This window comes from Dryas octopetala, chromosome 6 (assembly GCF_963921425.1).
Source record: "Dryas octopetala chromosome 6, drDryOcto1.1, whole genome shotgun sequence".
Lineage (NCBI taxonomy): Eukaryota > Viridiplantae > Streptophyta > Magnoliopsida > Rosales > Rosaceae > Dryas > Dryas octopetala.
In genome coordinates this window covers 10,122,559-10,140,783 of record NC_141371.1, presented here as the reverse complement: position 1 = coordinate 10,140,783, position 18,225 = coordinate 10,122,559, and the positions used below count along the sequence as shown (strand labels likewise).

At 33.1% G+C, this 18,225-nt stretch overlaps 2 protein-coding genes and 1 non-coding gene across 6 annotated transcripts; all 3 read right to left on the bottom strand.

The window, feature by feature from the left end:
* Window positions 1–7,191: 7,191 nt before the first annotated feature.
* On the bottom strand, window positions 7,192–12,992 carry LOC147282237 (homogentisate prenyltransferase). 4 transcript variants are annotated; one of them, XR_015122784.1, is made up of 10 exons: window positions 12,719–12,990; window positions 11,978–12,099; window positions 11,722–11,868; window positions 11,065–11,290; window positions 9,720–9,793; window positions 9,016–9,108; window positions 8,474–8,591; window positions 8,274–8,350; window positions 7,639–7,671; window positions 7,192–7,452 (listed from the first exon to the last, which is right to left on the bottom strand). XR_015122784.1 is itself a non-coding variant. In XM_086246118.1 (10 exons), exons 1-10 carry the CDS (start codon window positions 12,926–12,928, stop codon window positions 7,378–7,380), a joined length of 1,161 nt encoding a protein of 386 aa, XP_086102244.1. In that variant the 5' UTR covers window positions 12,929–12,990; the 3' UTR covers window positions 7,192–7,377. The 4 variants fall into 4 exon arrangements, 2 of the variants coding, with proteins under 2 accessions (XP_086102244.1, XP_086102245.1); XM_086246118.1 differs by having other exon boundaries at window positions 8,274–8,336; XR_015122785.1 differs by lacking the exon at window positions 7,192–7,452 and having other exon boundaries at window positions 7,633–7,671; window positions 8,274–8,336; window positions 8,474–8,602; window positions 12,719–12,991.
* Window positions 12,993–13,073: 81 nt separating this feature from the next.
* Window positions 13,074–13,146, bottom strand: TRNAA-UGC (transfer RNA alanine (anticodon UGC)). Its single transcript has one exon. It is a non-coding gene; the product is annotated as a tRNA-Ala (tRNA).
* A 1,985-nt stretch (window positions 13,147–15,131) lies between these two features.
* RPS5A (ribosomal protein 5A) lies at window positions 15,132–17,808 on the bottom strand. The gene is made up of 5 exons (XM_086246757.1): window positions 17,649–17,808; window positions 16,979–17,084; window positions 15,996–16,267; window positions 15,553–15,756; window positions 15,132–15,392 (listed from the first exon to the last, which is right to left on the bottom strand). Exons 2-5 carry the CDS (start codon window positions 17,078–17,080, stop codon window positions 15,338–15,340), a joined length of 633 nt encoding a protein of 210 aa, XP_086102883.1. The 5' UTR covers window positions 17,081–17,084; window positions 17,649–17,808; the 3' UTR covers window positions 15,132–15,337.
* Between the last annotated feature and the right edge of the window lie 417 nt (window positions 17,809–18,225).

The following is an 18,225-nucleotide window of genomic DNA, read 5'->3' as shown; positions in this document are numbered from 1 at the left end:
TATTTTAATGAAATCTTTAAAATAAGATCAATATTGAATATATTTAAAATGAGAAAATTTCATAAATTAGACAACATAAGCCTTACAACATTGGGACTTCAACAACCATAAACAACAAGAACAACAAGATGATTTAAAGAAAAAACAAAAACAACACGATGATTTTAAAAAAAAAAAAAAACAACTACATTCGACATGATAGAAAATGAAGCAAACTTCTTATTCGAAGTCCGATGACGAAGAATTGACACTTCCGTAATTATACCAATCTGAGATTTTCTCTTCGGTTTCATACTCATCACATGGTTGAACCGGAGGGTTCTTCCCCGCAAGTGCATGGCACGAGTGGTTTGGACTTTGGCAGGTGGTTCAACCATTGGTGACGAAGATTTGGGTGGTTAGCCAGATCCTTGAGCTCTAATCCCATGCAAAATTCATACAAAGGGACCAAAATATCATTCGAACACTTGCAGAACCTCCAGTCTGGTTCTTTTGCGCACACTTCATCATTAAACAATAATCGCACAATTGTGCATCACAGTTAGGAAGACACTTACACAAGCTTTGATCGCACTGTTGCTTGGAGCTCTCACCACCGCCTTGCTTGGAGCTCTCACCAACGCCTTGCTTGGAACTCTCACCGACACTATGGGTGTTGTATAATATATAATAAACTCATTTGAGAATATAGTTGTCGGAGAGTTTAGGAAATTTTTATTAAAATATTTTTATGAAATTTTTTGACAATTTTTTGGGTACTAAATAGTCAATAGAGAAGTTGAGTGGCTGCAACTAATGAAATTAGTTTTTGTGGCTAATTAGGATTTAGCCGAACTAATTAATGATGTTATAGTATTTTTCGGGTGGGCAAGATTAGTGACGTGGGGGAACTCTGAATTTGACAAATGTATAATTTTTCAAGGTTGATAGAGATTGGCTCATGTTAAAGAATTTGGTTTGGGATGATTTAAGAAACCCTGACCTTTCATTAATTAACTACTGTCTTTGACCTATACACACACACACACATATATATATAAGTTTTTTTTTTTTTGTACCAAAAAAAAAAAAGTCTTTTCGTTAATTTTTTCTCTGTTATTATATTATTGTTATTGGATTGGATTTAGATTTTGGATTATCTATTGTGCTTGTTTTAATACTACTTATTTATCGCAAATCCAATGATAATACATGGTTATGAATTCATTTCTTATTTGCTCACATACCTTAGATTATAATACGTACCGTTATAATTAAAAGTTATATTACAATAAATAGAGGAAAAAAAGCATTTAATCATATCCGTTAATTATATGCATAAGATTACATATATTAATATAGAAGAATCATACCGTATAAAAATGTAAAAAAAAAATTATATATATATAGAGGAGTGCTCTAAAGCTAATTAGTTAACAAGTTAATACGAAACTAATCATACTTTTGAGCCCACCACATAACTAATCTCATAATCCGAGCCATCAATTATTTAGGCCCTACATCAAAGATCATCATTGCAAAAAATCAACTAAATTGAAAATTATGTAGTCATCTAATTGAGATCAAATAAATAGATGATCAATATTTTCGATAAAAGCATGTAAATAGATATTATTATAATCAAATGGCTAAATGACTTCCGATTTTGAAGATTTTTTATAAGAATGATCTTTGAAGTAGGACCTAAAAAATAGATGGTTCGAATTTTGAGATTATATTGTGCAGTGTCCCAACATAGTAGTTAGCTTTGTATTAACTTACTAACCAGTTAGTTTTAGAGCATTCTTGTATATGAGTATACAGTATACTCATATACAAGAATGCTCTAAGGTTAGTAAATTAATACAAAGCTAACTACCTTATTGGGCCTACCGCACAATGTAAACTCGATCAAAATCCGAACCGTCTATTTTTTAGGCTCTACTTCAAAAATCATCCTTGTAAAAAATCTTCAAAATCAAAAGTCATTTAGTCATTTGATTATAAGAACTATTTATATACTTTTATCGAAAACATTGATCGTCTATTTATTTAATCTCAATTAGATGACTAAATGATTTCCAATTTAGTTAGATTTTTTATAATGATGATCTTTAAAGAATGACCTAAATAAATGACGATTCGGATTATGAGATTAATTATGTAGTGGTCCCAAAAACATGATTAGCTTCATTAACTTGCTAACCAATTAATTTTAGAGCACTCCTATACAAGGGTTTAAATTTCGAAAATTTCGGCGAAATTTCGCCGAAATTTTTGATTTTGGGAGGGGTCGAAATCGAAACCAAGTTTTGTTAAATTTTCAGTATAATTTCGGCAAAATTTTTGAAATTTCGCCGAAATTCTCGAAATTTCGCCGGTGATCTGGTTTTGAAATTTTGGGTTTTTGCTTTTTGGAGAGGAGGCTGGGTTGGAGAGAAAAAGAGGGTTTTGGGAGAAAAATGGGGCGGTGGAGGGGGCGCGGCAGGGGGGAGATCGAGGGAGAAGATGAGCGGGCGGTGGCAGGAGGGAGATCGAGGGGGCGCGGCAGAGGAGGCGTGGCAGGGGGGAGAAGGTGGTGAGGGTGAGGTGGGTTGGTGATGGATTGGGGAGAGAGAGAGAGAGAGAGAGAGAGAGAGAGAGAGAGAAGAAAAAACAGTGGAAGGTTTTGCTGGAGCTCGGGGGGAAAGGAAAGGAAAGGAAAGGGAAGGAAGGAAAGAAAAAGAAGAAAAAAAATAAAGAAAGGAAAAAAAGAAAAGGAAAAAAAGAAAAAGAAGAAGAAAAAAAGAAAAGAAAAAAAGAAAAAGAAGGAAAGAAAAAGAAGAAAAAAAAAAGAAAAAAAAAAAGTAAGAAAGAGAAAAAAAATTAAAAGGTCTAGGGTTGATTGGGGTTTGGGGCTTTTGGGCAATTGTAAAGAAAAAAAAATAGTTTGGGTTTTCATTTGGTCTTTTTGGAGTTTCATTTAGTTGTTTTTAAACCCTAAATTTGTAAACTCTAATATATTTTTATATAAAAAATAATTTAAAATACTCTAAAGAGCCTAAATCCTAATATCATATACCATATCCTAGTTTGAGGTTTTTGGGCAATTGAAAAAAAAAATTATTTGAGATTTCGTTTGGCCGTTTTGGGGTTTCGTTTAATTGTTTTTAAACTCTAAACCAATAAACTCTAATACCTTTTTATATAAAAAATAATTAAAAATATCCTAAAGGGTCTAAACCCTAATATCTTATACGATATCTTAAATAATATAGAGTATAGATTATAAAGTATATAGAATTTAGTGTATATATTATAGAGTATAAAAAATATATTAATTTTATTTATTCATTATACTAATTTTATTTCACAGTATTTACCTTCAGCGCGCATTATATTCATCTTATATCACATGAAACTTATTATATAATTTGATTTCTTCAATGTTTTTTATCAATGTAGTAGATAATATGTTAAATAAACATATAGTAAAGTTTCATTCAAAATTTCCATATTTTGATAGTAATTTCCATCGTTTCCGTTTAATTTCTGTCGAAATTTAAAAATCTTCGAAATTTCCGTCGAAATTTCCATCGAAATTTTCTCGAAACCCGAAATTTTATTCCTTGCTCATATATATATAAATACGTTTTTAACCCTTAAATCTTGACAACTTCATATTTCTGCTATTAACTACTATATGATATGTTTGTAAATTGGTTATATGACCTTCGTATCATATATATAAATGAGAAATCCTCTTATAAGCATGAATAAGATAAACATACATAAGTATATAAAATATATGAGTCACTAAATTATAAGGGATTAATACAATTTTGCTCCTCAGACTATTAAACTTGTATTAGTTTGCTCCCTAGATTTCTAACTTGGAGAATTAAGGACCCTGACTTTTTCAATTTTGCCAATTGAGGTTCTCCCTACAATTTACACATTTTTCATCCAAATCTTTGAAGGCAAAATGGTCTCTTTCATTTATATCTTACCATTTTTTCCTCATGCATCATTTTTCCCTCCTTCATTTCTCGTTAAATTTTGGTTGATCATTCCAACATTTAGGATGAAAAATGTGTAAATTGACGAAAGAACCTCAATTGGCAAAATTGAAAAAAGTCAAGGTCCTTAATTTTTCAAATTAGAAGTCTGGGGAGCAAACTAATACAAGTGTAATAGTCTGCGGAGTAAAATGACATTAATCTTAGATTATAAAGTACTTATTTTATTTAAATTAAAATCTTCCAATTCAATGACGTATACATCAAACTATTGTAATCCACATATTCATGCTTGATGAATGATTATGAATTTATGAGTGATAAAACGAAACGTTAATCTGTCTGACAAGAAGAAGCACCCTTCTATATATATCCACCTAAAATTATTTTTCAATTGATGCAAATCATGCAACACTTGGTTGTTATGGTTTAAGACAACCAAATGTTGCATCAAATTGAAAAATACCCATTCCAGTGTAATCAATTAATTTCCTACCAAAAGAACAAGTTGTAAGCAATAAATTGCCATCGCCAACTCCTTAAATGCTTAAATAAATGCAAATGGGTCACCGCCATTATGCATAGTTGTACACTTGTGGCCTTCAATGTATTATTATGTACCATTCATTGTATCTATTATATTACTTTATTTTTTCTTATTATATTTCACTGGCCATAAAATGCACAATATTCTTTTTTCTTATTATTTTAAACCTACGTGGTCGACACTCGAGAGGCTTACTATGCACAAACACCATGCCTCTATCACTTTTGACTCACTGCTGTGTTGGGTTTATTAATAATAGAGGTGGCAATTTTTTATACAAGATGATACAAGTCCGAAATTAGCAGGTTTTAGTTGGTCAATTTTTGACACAAATTTAAATATAATATGATATGGTAAATATAAATAATAAACAAATCGAATTAGTGTGAAACATGTGTAATACAATTATAATTATGACATTATAAATACATTTAAAGTATAATATGAAGAAAATGAATTACTTTTCTTATTTTCTAATATTTATTTGATGAGTTATTTTTTTTTTATGGTTTTTGACTTTGTTAGTACATGATTAAATAGAGTTTTTGTTTTATAAGTGATGCATAAGCATTAGTTTTGGATTAAAAATAAAGAAAAATTATGTTTAAGTTTATAGATGACAAAATATATAGATCAACTTGAACATGGCACAATTCTGAGTTAATTACACTTACACCCTTAGAGGTTTATCGTTTTTTTACATACACCCCCTGAGGTTTCAATAATTACACATACACTCCCTGAGGTTTGATGTATTCGTTTTAGTAGGTCTCCTGTCATTTCCATTGGATAACTCAACTCTAACTTAACTGTTGTATATAACCCCATATAGTGAGACGAAAAATGATAAAAAATTATGTAAAAAGGCATGCTAAAGGGTAAAATGACATAATAAGATTACTCAAGCTGTAAGATTCAACCTCAATACAAATATTTTCTTTTTTTTATTATTTATTTTTTTCTCTTGTAGGGGGTTATATGCAATATATGCAATAGTTTGAAACTTCAGGTAATGTATGTGTAATTTTTGAAACTCTAGGAGATATATGTGAAAAGACGATAAACCTTAAGGGGTGTAAGTATAATTAACTCGCACAATTCTAAACATATTAAGTTAGAGTTGAGTTATCCAACAGGAAATGACAGGAGACCTACTAAAACGAATTATCACATTTAATTATTATTGGACTGTGCATCTCACGCGCTATAACAAGAAGTACGCAGTGCCGTACGGTCTGCCGCCACGAGCAGCTGGAAAGCAGAGCTTTAGAAAGGGTACGTAGGATTTGTTTTTGACCAAAGCAAAAAGAGACTAGGATTTATTTTTGGATTAGATTCTAAAATGGATTATGAACAGCTGGAGCTTTTCGCAAAGGTGCTTTTCAACCCAGACAGAATCTATTTACAGAGTCTCGTAAAAAAAAATTTTTTTTCTCAGGTCCAACGCGGATGTAGTAAAGCACCGACAGAGGACTTCTGAACTCGCGTAGTTGTTGAGTAATAGATAGTTAGACACGAAGTTGGTGTAGTGTAGCTGCTAATAATCAAAATGGTAGTGAATTTATAAAATAAAATAAAATTATTTGAAATATCTTAATTGACTATTTAGTGGTAGTGTTATTATACTTTCTATTAAAGAGAAAATTTACATATCTGGTTAATTAAGATGATCCCAATAATATTACATTCATACAAAATTTTATGTGTTTGACAAAAATGTAAGTGAATTAAGATTAATAATATTGGCATGATGGTGCTATGTATCAATTAACAAATCATTGATAAAATTTTAGAATCTTGATTGCCTTTATGTATATAATGTGCCAATGTGGTAGTGCTATGTATCAATTAACAACTCAGCGATATAATATGTACATATTAACAATCATAATATGTGTTCAGAAACTATGGTTCTTATAGCATTATTGGGTTAGTAAAATAGTAGAAATGAAGTTGAAACAAAGAAAAAAAAAATTGGAAAATTATAAGCCATGGATTAGAGACTTTAGAATTACTGGTTTAGGTTTGACAAAAGAAAATTGTAAAGACAACTTCTAATTAGTCAGCATTTGCAACAAATTGCATGGATATATCTGTCTTCACTTCATTTGAGTCGACAACCATCAGTTTTAATGATAATTTGAATGCTACTTTCATATACACAATAGTTTTTCCTTTTTCCCCCTTCTTTTCTAATCATTCTAAAAAGTAAAAAGCTCACCAACTTTGTCAAACCAAAGAGACCTACCCCCTCAACCAAAATGTTACTCAGTCAATGGTCATAGCTTGGAGAAAAAGGGAAGGGGGGGGAGACTAGTTATAAATGGTCAGATGAAGTAGATGACTACAATTTTCTCATATTTCATTTCCATTTACATACTCTTTTGTCCCTTGGCCACAACTTCTTTTCCCAACTCTAGATGTCCAAGTTCAAATTCTCTGTTACACTCAAAACACAAACTTTCCTAATTGGTTTTGGCCAATTTAATCATCCACTTTTGATATTAATATGTTAATTGCGAGTTAATGAGTTGGGCCAGAAATTATAATGTGGGGTATGATAAAACTAGCTTCTAGTTCAGATCTTGTCATGTGGAAGAACAGAAACCACAAAACTCAACAATACCTTAAATCAACCATCCATGTTTAGTAACAGATTTCTCAAAGTTCAAAACGATATCCCTGTAATTGTTGCTTTTACTTACCAATTTGATACAACAAAAATTTGTTATATGTTTTATAACATACGCCTAGATTCTTGCGCCAATATTTACAAGTTGTTGATAAGACACACACACACACACACTCTCTCTCTCTCTCTCTCTCACACAGGATTCATAAAATAATGAGTTTCTAGATGAAGGGAAAAATGATATACTCAGCATAGAAGAGATTCCATATAAATCTATAGAAGTTGGCAATTGCTTCCTGCACAATGCATTCAAGCTTATAATCAGACGATAAATTAAATATTCTGTGTCAGTTTATTGGAATCTGATAGATCATTAGACCAGTAAAATGTGCTATCATGCTGAATTATCCTATTCCAATTTGTACTACTTGATCATTGGGCCAGTAAAATGTGCTATTCATGCAACATAAATTTTGTGTTACCTTGGTGTAATTTGCTTGCTCAAGCACCCAAGCCTGAAAGTACATAAGAATAAAATTGCACGTAAGAGTTTAACAATATATAATACTTCATTAAATGTTTGTTTGTCTGGTGTGGGAAAGATGTCTAACATAAACCATTAATATCCAATTTGATTAAGAGAGCTCGAAGTGGCACAAGTTGCCATTGCCATTTCATTTGCATCAATCAACTATGGCAGAAGTGACATATCTGAAATATGTGTGCCATGGCTACTTATACACCCTATACCCCACCACCACCACCACCACACACACACACACACACAATATACTGGATGTGCTAATTTGAAAAGAATCAGTGTCATAAATGCCTTAAATCAATAATTTTTTTTCAGTAAGAAGAAACTACAAAGAGAAGCAATGCGATTTTTCCGCAATAAATTTTTCTGAGATCATAAGCACAAATGATATAAATTATATAATGCTAGGGTGATACACTGATACTCTTGGAGCTTTAAAAGGAAGGGGGAGGATGTAAATGCAAAACATCCAACATAAACAAGGAACATTTAAACAAAAAGTTAAGAAACAAAGAAGAGATTGCATATCATGGCTACAGTGGTAATCAGAAGAGGAATGAATCCCGCGATACAAACCTGGAAAATTAAACTCAATGCCAAGATTGTATGGGTGGGTATCATTAAGCTACGCCTGAATGCCTGTAGACAAGAAACTGACAGACTTGAATTTTTTGGGCCATCTTGATGGAGGAAATATCAAGGATTTCACAAACATATTAGCCAAAGCCATTAGCTTATGCCTAAATGCATGAACTGCGCAAGTGATACATGCTCACCTGAGGCATGAAACTTGCTGCCAATATAGAAGCAACATAATTTAGTAGCAGAAGTCCAGAACCAAGGAACGCAATGTTTCTAACTCCAAGTTTTGTTGCAAATGTTGATATCTGAAACCTGTAATATTACTATTTCAATGAATATTGGACGACAGGTAGAATATTAGGCTTCTAACGAAAATAGTTTTGCATTCAGATCTAAAAGTGTAGGGAAAAAAGTTCCAATGGGTGAAGCATATTAAGAAAATTGAGAATTCCGGTGAGAAACATCAAATATGCCAACCTGCAGGAAAAATGACACCTACTCTCTACATGTATTTGGGGGGGAGAGGGGGGGGGGGGGTACAAAGTTTTAATACTTGTTGATTCATGTGTAATTTAACACGTGCAAAGACAAAAACATAAAGAAAAAAAAAAAAGAGACATTAAAATAATAGCCAAAATGCAGAAAGTAAATCCAACAGATACAAATTATATGGGGCAAGGATCCAATGAGATATCATTTATCAGCAACCACAAAGTAACTAGGTCCTGCAACTTACTTGCGATCCCCCTCTACATCTGGAAGATCTTTCGTTATGGCAATAACCAAAGCAAATAATGTTACAAAGGAAGTGATAAAAGCCACGGGCGAGCTGCACGTAGAATTTGAAGTCCAGCATTAAAATCTTAAAATTATGAACATGTGTAAACACAACTAGATATCAAAAGTATATTAGTAACATTCACAAGAACAAAAGTGGAAATTAAATCAACCAGCCTGGATCCTTCTACTTAAGAAATTCAAGATTAATAAGTAGTAACATTCAGGTGTTGGATTTAGGAAAGGTCCCTTTCGGTTCACTTTAAAAGTCCATATTCAAGTGTGTAACTACAATAGCTTCTCATCAAGCATGTATTAGTCCATCTAATTGTAGAGTCATACCAGTTAAAATTACTTTAAATGACTCCAGATTGGCAGACAATAGCCTTTCTTGGTTACTTACATAGTAATGAAATATGATTAGATAGTTGATTTTTCTGTTTCCCATTATAAATTTTAGAGAAGCATTAAAGAATTACGGTTGAGAATGCTTTTTGGATGATACTCCAAAACAAATGCCAAGCAACCAATACCAAACTGACCAGTTTCACAACAAAGAGACATCATGTCTTTACACCATTGGTCATACATGATGCTATGGTTTCATGATTCATCTGAGTCAGAGTCTACATGTTAAAACAAATAGGAGAAATGGTAACAAACCTCCACTCAAATTGAAGCCCAAGAGCAGCTCTAGTGGCATAATATACACCAAAATTAAGAAGGAAACCCCGTACCTGCAAAGGAGCATGAGCCATGTTTCTACATCAATTCCACTACTCTTGGAGAAATGTATGGCAAAATAATTATAAAAAATAATTAAATTCACATATTCATGCAAAATATCATGACCCATGTTTCTAAATGACCATAGTAACCATCACTTAGTTCCCATCCTTTTAAAAGTTGGATTTACTTTCCAGGCCCTTTGCTTGTAAGTTGTTCAATTCAGCCACGTCAATGTTTTATACAATTATGTTAGATCAAACTATACTAATTCAGTGACTCAACTATAAAGAGTATTATACTACTGTAGCATTTGATGTTTCAGCCATATAATAAGGCTAACTGCTGTTTTGGGGGCAGTTCCCATATTTGGCATTTTTTTGCTATATCTAGGGCATATTGCCAATTTGCCACAGAAGTTTATGGTGCACTTCGTGATTGCCATTTTCCAAATCCAGATTTTCCCCTAAACATCAAGTTTAATTTCTTCATCCAAACACACCATTAGTTATTGATCAATTTTTCAATTTGGGTCTAATCTGCTACCTTCCCTCTAAACCTAAGGTTGTCCCATATTATTACTCACAGGTTCACAGCATACTATTTTACAGACATTTCCACGACAAAATTTATTGATAGTTGACACTGTAGGAGAATAAATGACGAATCTATACAGAACAGGAACATGAATTTAATTTTTGATCAGAAGATATTGGGGGGAGGGGAGTTGAACTCGAAATCTTGGGTGTAGCGTTAATTGCTCTTAAGCACTATAGGTACAAGCTCCCACAATGACAAGAAATTAAATTGCAACTTTCTTTTTTTGTTTCACATGGCTTGTAAATAAACTACTTCCTCTTTCTGTCACTGGTGGGCTTCTTTTTCCTTTTCAGAATTTCGAAAAATTATTATCTTAAATTCATAACCCTTTTCTACTTTGTTTTCTCAAGAGTATGGCTTGTAAATGTTCTACTTTGTTTTCTATTACTTTCATATGCCCTTTTCATTTTACTGTACTTTCTTAGATTGTGATAATTATAAACGTATGAACCTATTACCTGCTTTATTCTTTATTTGGAGATTTTCAGGATGGTTCAACTTTAGATGGAAATCAAGTGTTTCAAATCCCATGTAAAACAGTATAAAACAGGATGGCTCAACTTTATCAAGCCATTTACATGTGAGAAAGGTACTAAATTTGGAATGGAGCCAAAAAAATCCACAAAACACAAAAAACAAGCACATTATTCTATTATTAGAATTGGAAAACAGGGAGAAATACCGTGGCAATTATAAGAAATGCTGCAACAGGAAATCTCTTCATTCTAAATGGAGGAACAGAATAGATGGTGCCAAGGAAAAGACCAAGAGAGTAGAGAGAAGTAATGAATGGCCCAAAGTTCAATCCAACAATCAACAGGCCAGTCACTGCAAAAAATATCACCAAGAGCCATGCTGATTTAACTGAAAGATCCCCTGCAGCGATAGGTAAATAAGGTTTGTTTACCCTACAAACAAAACAGAAAGAGACAGAATAAGTTAAGAGAATCTAATATGCAATAATTTCCACAGACAATCTGTCACACAACAGGTAAAAAACAGTAAAGATGATGATTGTGAAGATGGTGATTTACCAAAGGGTCAAGACCATCTGGCTCTATATTTTTCCTTTTCTCAAAAACCACAGAACACTTTTATCAATAGTCTCTAAGTCAGATGATTGATATGCATCAACTACAACGATTCAAGGCATCAATATCTTTCTGACAAGGGCCAACTTGTACTGGATCTTAAACCAAGAAATGTGTATAAACCATATTGAACCTATTGTGTTTCCTGGGAACCAATACTTTAAAGTTTAAGGCAGGCTGTTTCACAAATCCTTTTCTAAGAGTTTGTTTAAGTAACAGAAAGATGTGTATATATGTGGGCAGCGTACTTGTCAATTCTGATATCGTAAATCTGATTGATGCCAACTATATAACCATTCCCACATAGTAGAGCTAAAAGACCAGAGAATGCCTTAAACAGCAGAGACCACTTTATCAAATTGGAGTTCTCGATCAACGCTCTTGTCACCAAAGCACTGTGGGCAAAAAAAAAAATACACAAATGTGATCAATTACACCTGGACTGGGTTCAAAGAAAAACCTGTTAACAAATATCAACCAGTGTTCTCCAAGGTAATTACTTACGTTGATCCCAAAGCTGTTCCACGTATGGTATGGGGCCTCAGGAATCTCCAACAAGCATCTTTAAAATCTGAAACTTTGGTCTGTACTGGATCAGACCCAGCAGCTCCAACTTGACTGCAGGCCTGGCAGCATTCACTTTCACTTTAATGCCATAAAGAAAACGTTTGAGTCTCATAGACTAAAGTGAAATATTTTTTTGTGCAACCATGTATATGGAACTGAACCAAGTACCAAAACATGTCCAATGATAATCAATATCAGCAACCAGGGACTGGGAGTATTGGTACAAACAATCAACAAATTTCTTTCTTCAATTTTTATTTAATAGAGTAAGCATATAGGTACATCAATTATTTCAAGCTTCTAACTAGTTTTTGCTGCTTTGATTCAATAATGGGTTGAGAGATAGTGATACTGTCAACGCAAATTGCCTGCCATCGATCTCAGACACTACACTAGGCCTTCAAACCTTGATATAATTTCATTAACAGCTAGAATGACTAAAAATAAAAGATCTCTCTTTCTCCTGTCAATCAATTTGGGTATATGTGCATAAAACAGAGTTGAATTGGAACAAACTAAACATACCCAACTGGAAAAAAAAAAAAAAAAAAAATTCTAAGTTCTTATGAAAATTTCTTATTGACATTTTCTAACAATCATTGGTAAGAGAAACAACCCAATTGGACCAACAACAAGCAAGCTAAGTGTAATATGATATTTTGAAGAAATGAAGCATACCCAGATGAATTTTCGCTTCTTCTGGTTGTTGGGTAAGGATTTTGAGCCTCGGTCCAGCCCAATTGAGCGCAAGTTTTCTGCGCATTTTGAGAGAGAAGCAACGGGTTTGGTGTTGGGCTTGATAACAGTTGACGGAAAAAAAGAGGTCTTGCAATGAGGGGTTAGAGCTCGGATCCGAAGCGAATAGGAGGGAGCGAATGAGAGCTCCATTGCTAACTTCTAAGCTTAAGAGAGAGTGAGAGAGTGACCGAGTCTGTGCACCGAGAAATTTAGATAGGATTTCGAAACTCGGACAAAACGAAAAAATGAAGAAGAACGACATGTCGTTCCCACTTCCTTTACTATTTAAAAACAATGGAGATGCGGGGTATCGAACCCCGTACCTCTCGCATGCAAAGCGAGCGCTCTACCATGTGAGCTACATCCCCGACTTGCTAATTGATTTTTGATAAGTTTACTTATTATATGGTTTTGCACTTATCTTCACATATAAGTCCGTTTGCACCTCATTACCTCGATAATTAGCACAACATATTATTATTAAGTCCGGCTCCTATGAGAAACTAATTATGAGTGGCCGTTTTATAAAAACCCTTAAATTAATCAACATATTATTATTGAGTCCGTCCAAAATTTTATAGTTAAACCTTAATATAATGCTTTTATTAAGTTCATTCTACCCTAAAAAGAGATGAGGTGAAAAGATGAGAATTTACCCTCAAAACTCGGGGAATGAAATAGCATGGCCGAGTGATTGACGACGAAAACCGAGTATTCGGATCCTATATGCATGTTCGTTGATACGCACCTAATCAAATATATATATATACCAACCCAGGTATTGGTACAATTGAAATGTACCTATATATATTTTTTTTCACATTTATTTGATTATTTTTTATTTTGTAGATTAATGCATTTTTTTATTTGTATAATTTAAACAGATATTATCTTTCATTATTTTAAATTATAAAACATAAAAAATAGATAATCTTGAATGTTTTAATTAAAAAATGTTCTAAGTTCTAACGAATATTATCTTTCATAATTTTTAAAATTAATTCATATTAATTATCTTAATTTTAAGAGATAATATGAGTCCAAATTTTTAAAAACTCCATTTCTTGGACATTAGCCTTAAAAAAAAATTTAATACAAATCTAAATTCCTATATGGTTTTAATCTAAATAAACCTCCAAAAAGAGACCTACTTCTAATTATCATGTTAATTTTAAATCGAGTTAATTACACTTATACCCTTTGAGGTTTATCGTCTTTTCACATATACCCCTGAGGTTTCAATAATTACACATACACCCCCTAAGGTTTTAAAACTGTTGCATATAACCCCCTACAAGAAAAATAAATAAATAAATAAATAAAAAATATTTGTATTCAGGTTGGACCTTACACCTTGAATAATATTATTAGGCTATTTAATCCCTTAGCATGCTTTTTTGCATAATTTTTCATCATTTTCGTCTCACTATAGGGGGTTATATGTAACAATTTTAAAACCTCAAGGAGTGTATGTGTAATTATTAAAACCCCAGGGTTATATGCGAAAAGACGATAAACTTCAGAAGGTGTAAGTGTAATTAACTCTTTTAAATCCCATAGCATTTTGGAATCCCCATTACCATTACCATTACCATTCCCTAATTTTAAATTTTTAAATAATGGCAACTTATACTCTTCAAAAGAAACTTTACCTTTCTATATATGTTTCCCAAAAATTAAATTCCATTGGTCCAAATAACACCATTTTTATATCCCAATATTTCTGAAGTATTATAATCTCATTCGGCAAAACAAACAATACACTAAGTTTTTTTTTATCATGTGATCATGTTCAAACTTATATGTAACAATTTTAAAACCTCAAGGAGTGTATGTGTAATTATTAAAACCCCAGGGGTGTATGCGAAAAGACGATAAACTTCAGAAGGTGTAAGTGTAATTAACTCTTTTAAATCCCATAGCATTTTGGAATCCCCATTACCATTACCATTACCATTCCCTAATTTTAAATTTTTAAATAATGGCAACTTATACTCTTGAAAAGAAACTTTACCTTTCTATATATGTTTCCCAAAAATTAAATTCCATTGGTCCAAATAACACCATTTTATATCCCAATATTTCTGAAGTATTAGAATCTCATTCGGCAAAACAAACAATACACTAAGTTTTTTTATCATGTGATCATGTTCAAGCACTTCTAAGTAATGATTTCCTTGGGGTGTTGCCACTACGGATACAAATGATCATCCATACACGAATGCAAGACAAGAACACAAATTAATCTTCAAGGTAACCTTAGAGGAAACAATCAAGCTAAAAGAAAGGTAAAAAGGGTAAGAGGTAATGGTAGACTGCAACCTACAAAGGGACTCAACATCATCACCTCAAATGTAACATAGTTGAAACATAATTCATTTCAACATAAAATTTTCAACCATACAAGGTTATAGGATACAAACTAAAAGGATGACTGATCTTCGGAACATAAAAAAGACAAAAGCATCTTCCATATTCAAGGGTACGACATACAATGACAAGTAAATAAACAAACGCAGACAAAACTCCCCTTGTTGCTTCAAAGTATTCTGCAGCCCCTCAACGGTTGGCCTTGGCAACTCTTTCGATCTCATCCTTCTTCTTGATGGCATAACTGCACACAAGTAGAGCACCAATAGTCAGAAAAGAAAAGATGAATCAAGGAAAAGAAATCAGACTACATAACAAAAATGAAAATGAATTCAGATAAGAGAGCTTTGGGAGAAAAAACAATTACTAGGAAAATAAGCATACAGAAACCAGGCCATCAGTACCTGTTAGAAGAACCTTTTGCAGCATTAATAAGTTCATCGGCCAAACATTCAGCGATAGTTTTGATGTTTCTGAAAGCAGACTCACGAGCACCAGTTGTAAGGAGATAGATAGCCTGGTTCACACGTCTCAAAGGTGAGATATCCACAGCCTGACGCCTAACAACTCCAGCAGATCCAATACGAGTTGCATCTTCACGTGGACCACTGATTGTCACACAAAAAACATATACAATAAATAAAATGTTTGATGAAACTTAAACTGGAAAAGGAAGAAAAAAGGTCATCCAAATCAACATGTAATCAGGATAAATTTGTATTAAAGGCCACTTGAGGTTCAACAATAATTTGAACCACATTCGCATCAATACCTTCTGCAGACCTAAGCAGAAGACAAAGTATGCAATTACTATTTGAAAGATATTAACATATCCACGTGCACTTACCTATTAACAACAGCATCAACAATAACTTGGACGGGGTTCAGATCAGTCAGCAAATGGATAATTTCCATTGCATGCCTAACAATCCTCACAGCCATGAGTTTCTTTCCATTGTTTCTGCCGTGCATCATGAGTGAGTTTGTAAGCCTCTCCACTATTGGGCACTGGGCTTTCCTGAATCGTTTGACTGAGTACCTCCCAGCAGTGTGAGGTACATAATTTGCATGCTTGGCTGGTTGCACTCCAACGTAGTCCACCAGTGAAATGTCACTGACCTATATGTTGCAAATTACATAATTATCATTTCAAATACATATGGGAAGTAGATTAGATGAAGAATTTATATGACAAATTAATCTATACAAAAAACTCATGTAGATATTATCAAGATGTTGACAATAAAATTTAACCTACAAAGTTACACCTACTGACCTACAGTAAATCTAAACAACACTAGAAGGCCACACAAGGTCAAGACACGTCCAAAAAAAAAAAAGTTCCCAATTACACATATTGAGGTTGAGCAACATGTGCGCTATGTTATACACCCAACAGGGAAATGCATGCATATATATCTTCCACTACTTACCAACCAACAGTTTACTATAACACAAAATATAATAGCTCAAAGCACAGCTACACTAAAACAAATGCATCTCTAAGCACACACTTTGAAAAATTACAGTCCAGCTAAATTATTTTACCAAACTCAACCATAGTTTATCTGATTCATCACCGATATCAGAAAACTAAAATTAAATCAACCAAACCATAAATTCCACTACTTACCAACCAACAGTTTACTATAACACAAAATATAATAGCTCAAAGCACAGCTACACTAAAACAAATGCATCTCTAAGCACACACTTTGAAAAATTACAGTCCAGCTAAATTATTTTACCAAACTCAACCATAGTTTATCTGATTCATCACCGATATCAGAAAACTAAAATTAAATCAACCAAACCATAAAATACAGAAACCTGGACATCCTCAAAGGTCCAGCGGTTGAACAGCTTCACGTCATGGTGAGACAGCACTGGTTCCACTGTAGCAGCAGGGGGAGCAGCAACAGCAGCAGCCATGGTTCTGTATAAACACAATTTACAGAACAGGAAAAAGAAAAATGTATTAATATTTGGTAATAGCTGCCACAAGGAATCAAGCTGCACAGTAAGTTTTAGACAATGGAACTTCCTTAGCAAATGAATATTTAATTAGAAATGTAATTACAGAAACCATTAAATCATCATTTGAAAACCCAGATGTTTCTTCCTGTCAACAAGTAATAAGCCATTTATAAAAAATGGTTCAATTGAAATACCCAAGTGCAAATTCAAGCCCAATTCTTGTTACTTTAATACTTATGATTTTATGACAGTACAGTAGTTCAAGATCAAAGAAACATAAAGAATAACATAGAAAACTTCAAAAAAAAAAAATTAAAATATATAATATAAAAAATGGTGTAAGACTAAGTAGCAGATGTCGATGAGATACCATCAACCCCAGAAAGTAGCATAGGCAAGCATCAAGAATAAACACCAGAGTACAGTATTCCTCCCCCCATTCAAAACCAAAATACACAACCCAAAACTGTAGCACGACATCAACCACAGGAAATAGCAGAGATGGGTGAGAGAGAAAGGTTACCTGGAGGATGGAGTTTCAGACGAGAGTGAGAGAGCTCGAAGAAGACAAGAGAATGGCGCTGGAGGGGTGCTGAATCGCTCAAGACAAGAAAACGGCACACACGGCAGTGGTGGAAGGAAGACTCTTTAATCAACTAGGGTTTGGAGTTTTTTTTTTTTTTTGGAGTTTTTTTTTTCAAGGGCCAACTAGGCAACTAGGGTTTGGGTGTTAGCCTTTACATTGTATTAAAATATTACAATTCTACCCTTTTTATTTTTTTTAAATTTCACATTACCGAACCCATCTCCAAAAATAGAGGATGTTTAGAAATCCAAAATAAGAAAGAAATTTAACCTAAGTTCAAAAATTAAGTTGCAGCTCAAACTGTTCATCGAACACTTGACAATTCTTATTGAGTGCTTGGTAAATATCTGTTAAGCGCTTGGCGTTGTATATGCAACCTAATATGAATCTGCAAGTACATCTGCAACCTAAAATCTGCATTTACAACTTAAAATATGTCTTCTACAACTTAGCATTTGCAACCTAAAAATAGACATATGCAACCTAAAAAAATGCATCTGCAATTTAAAAGTGC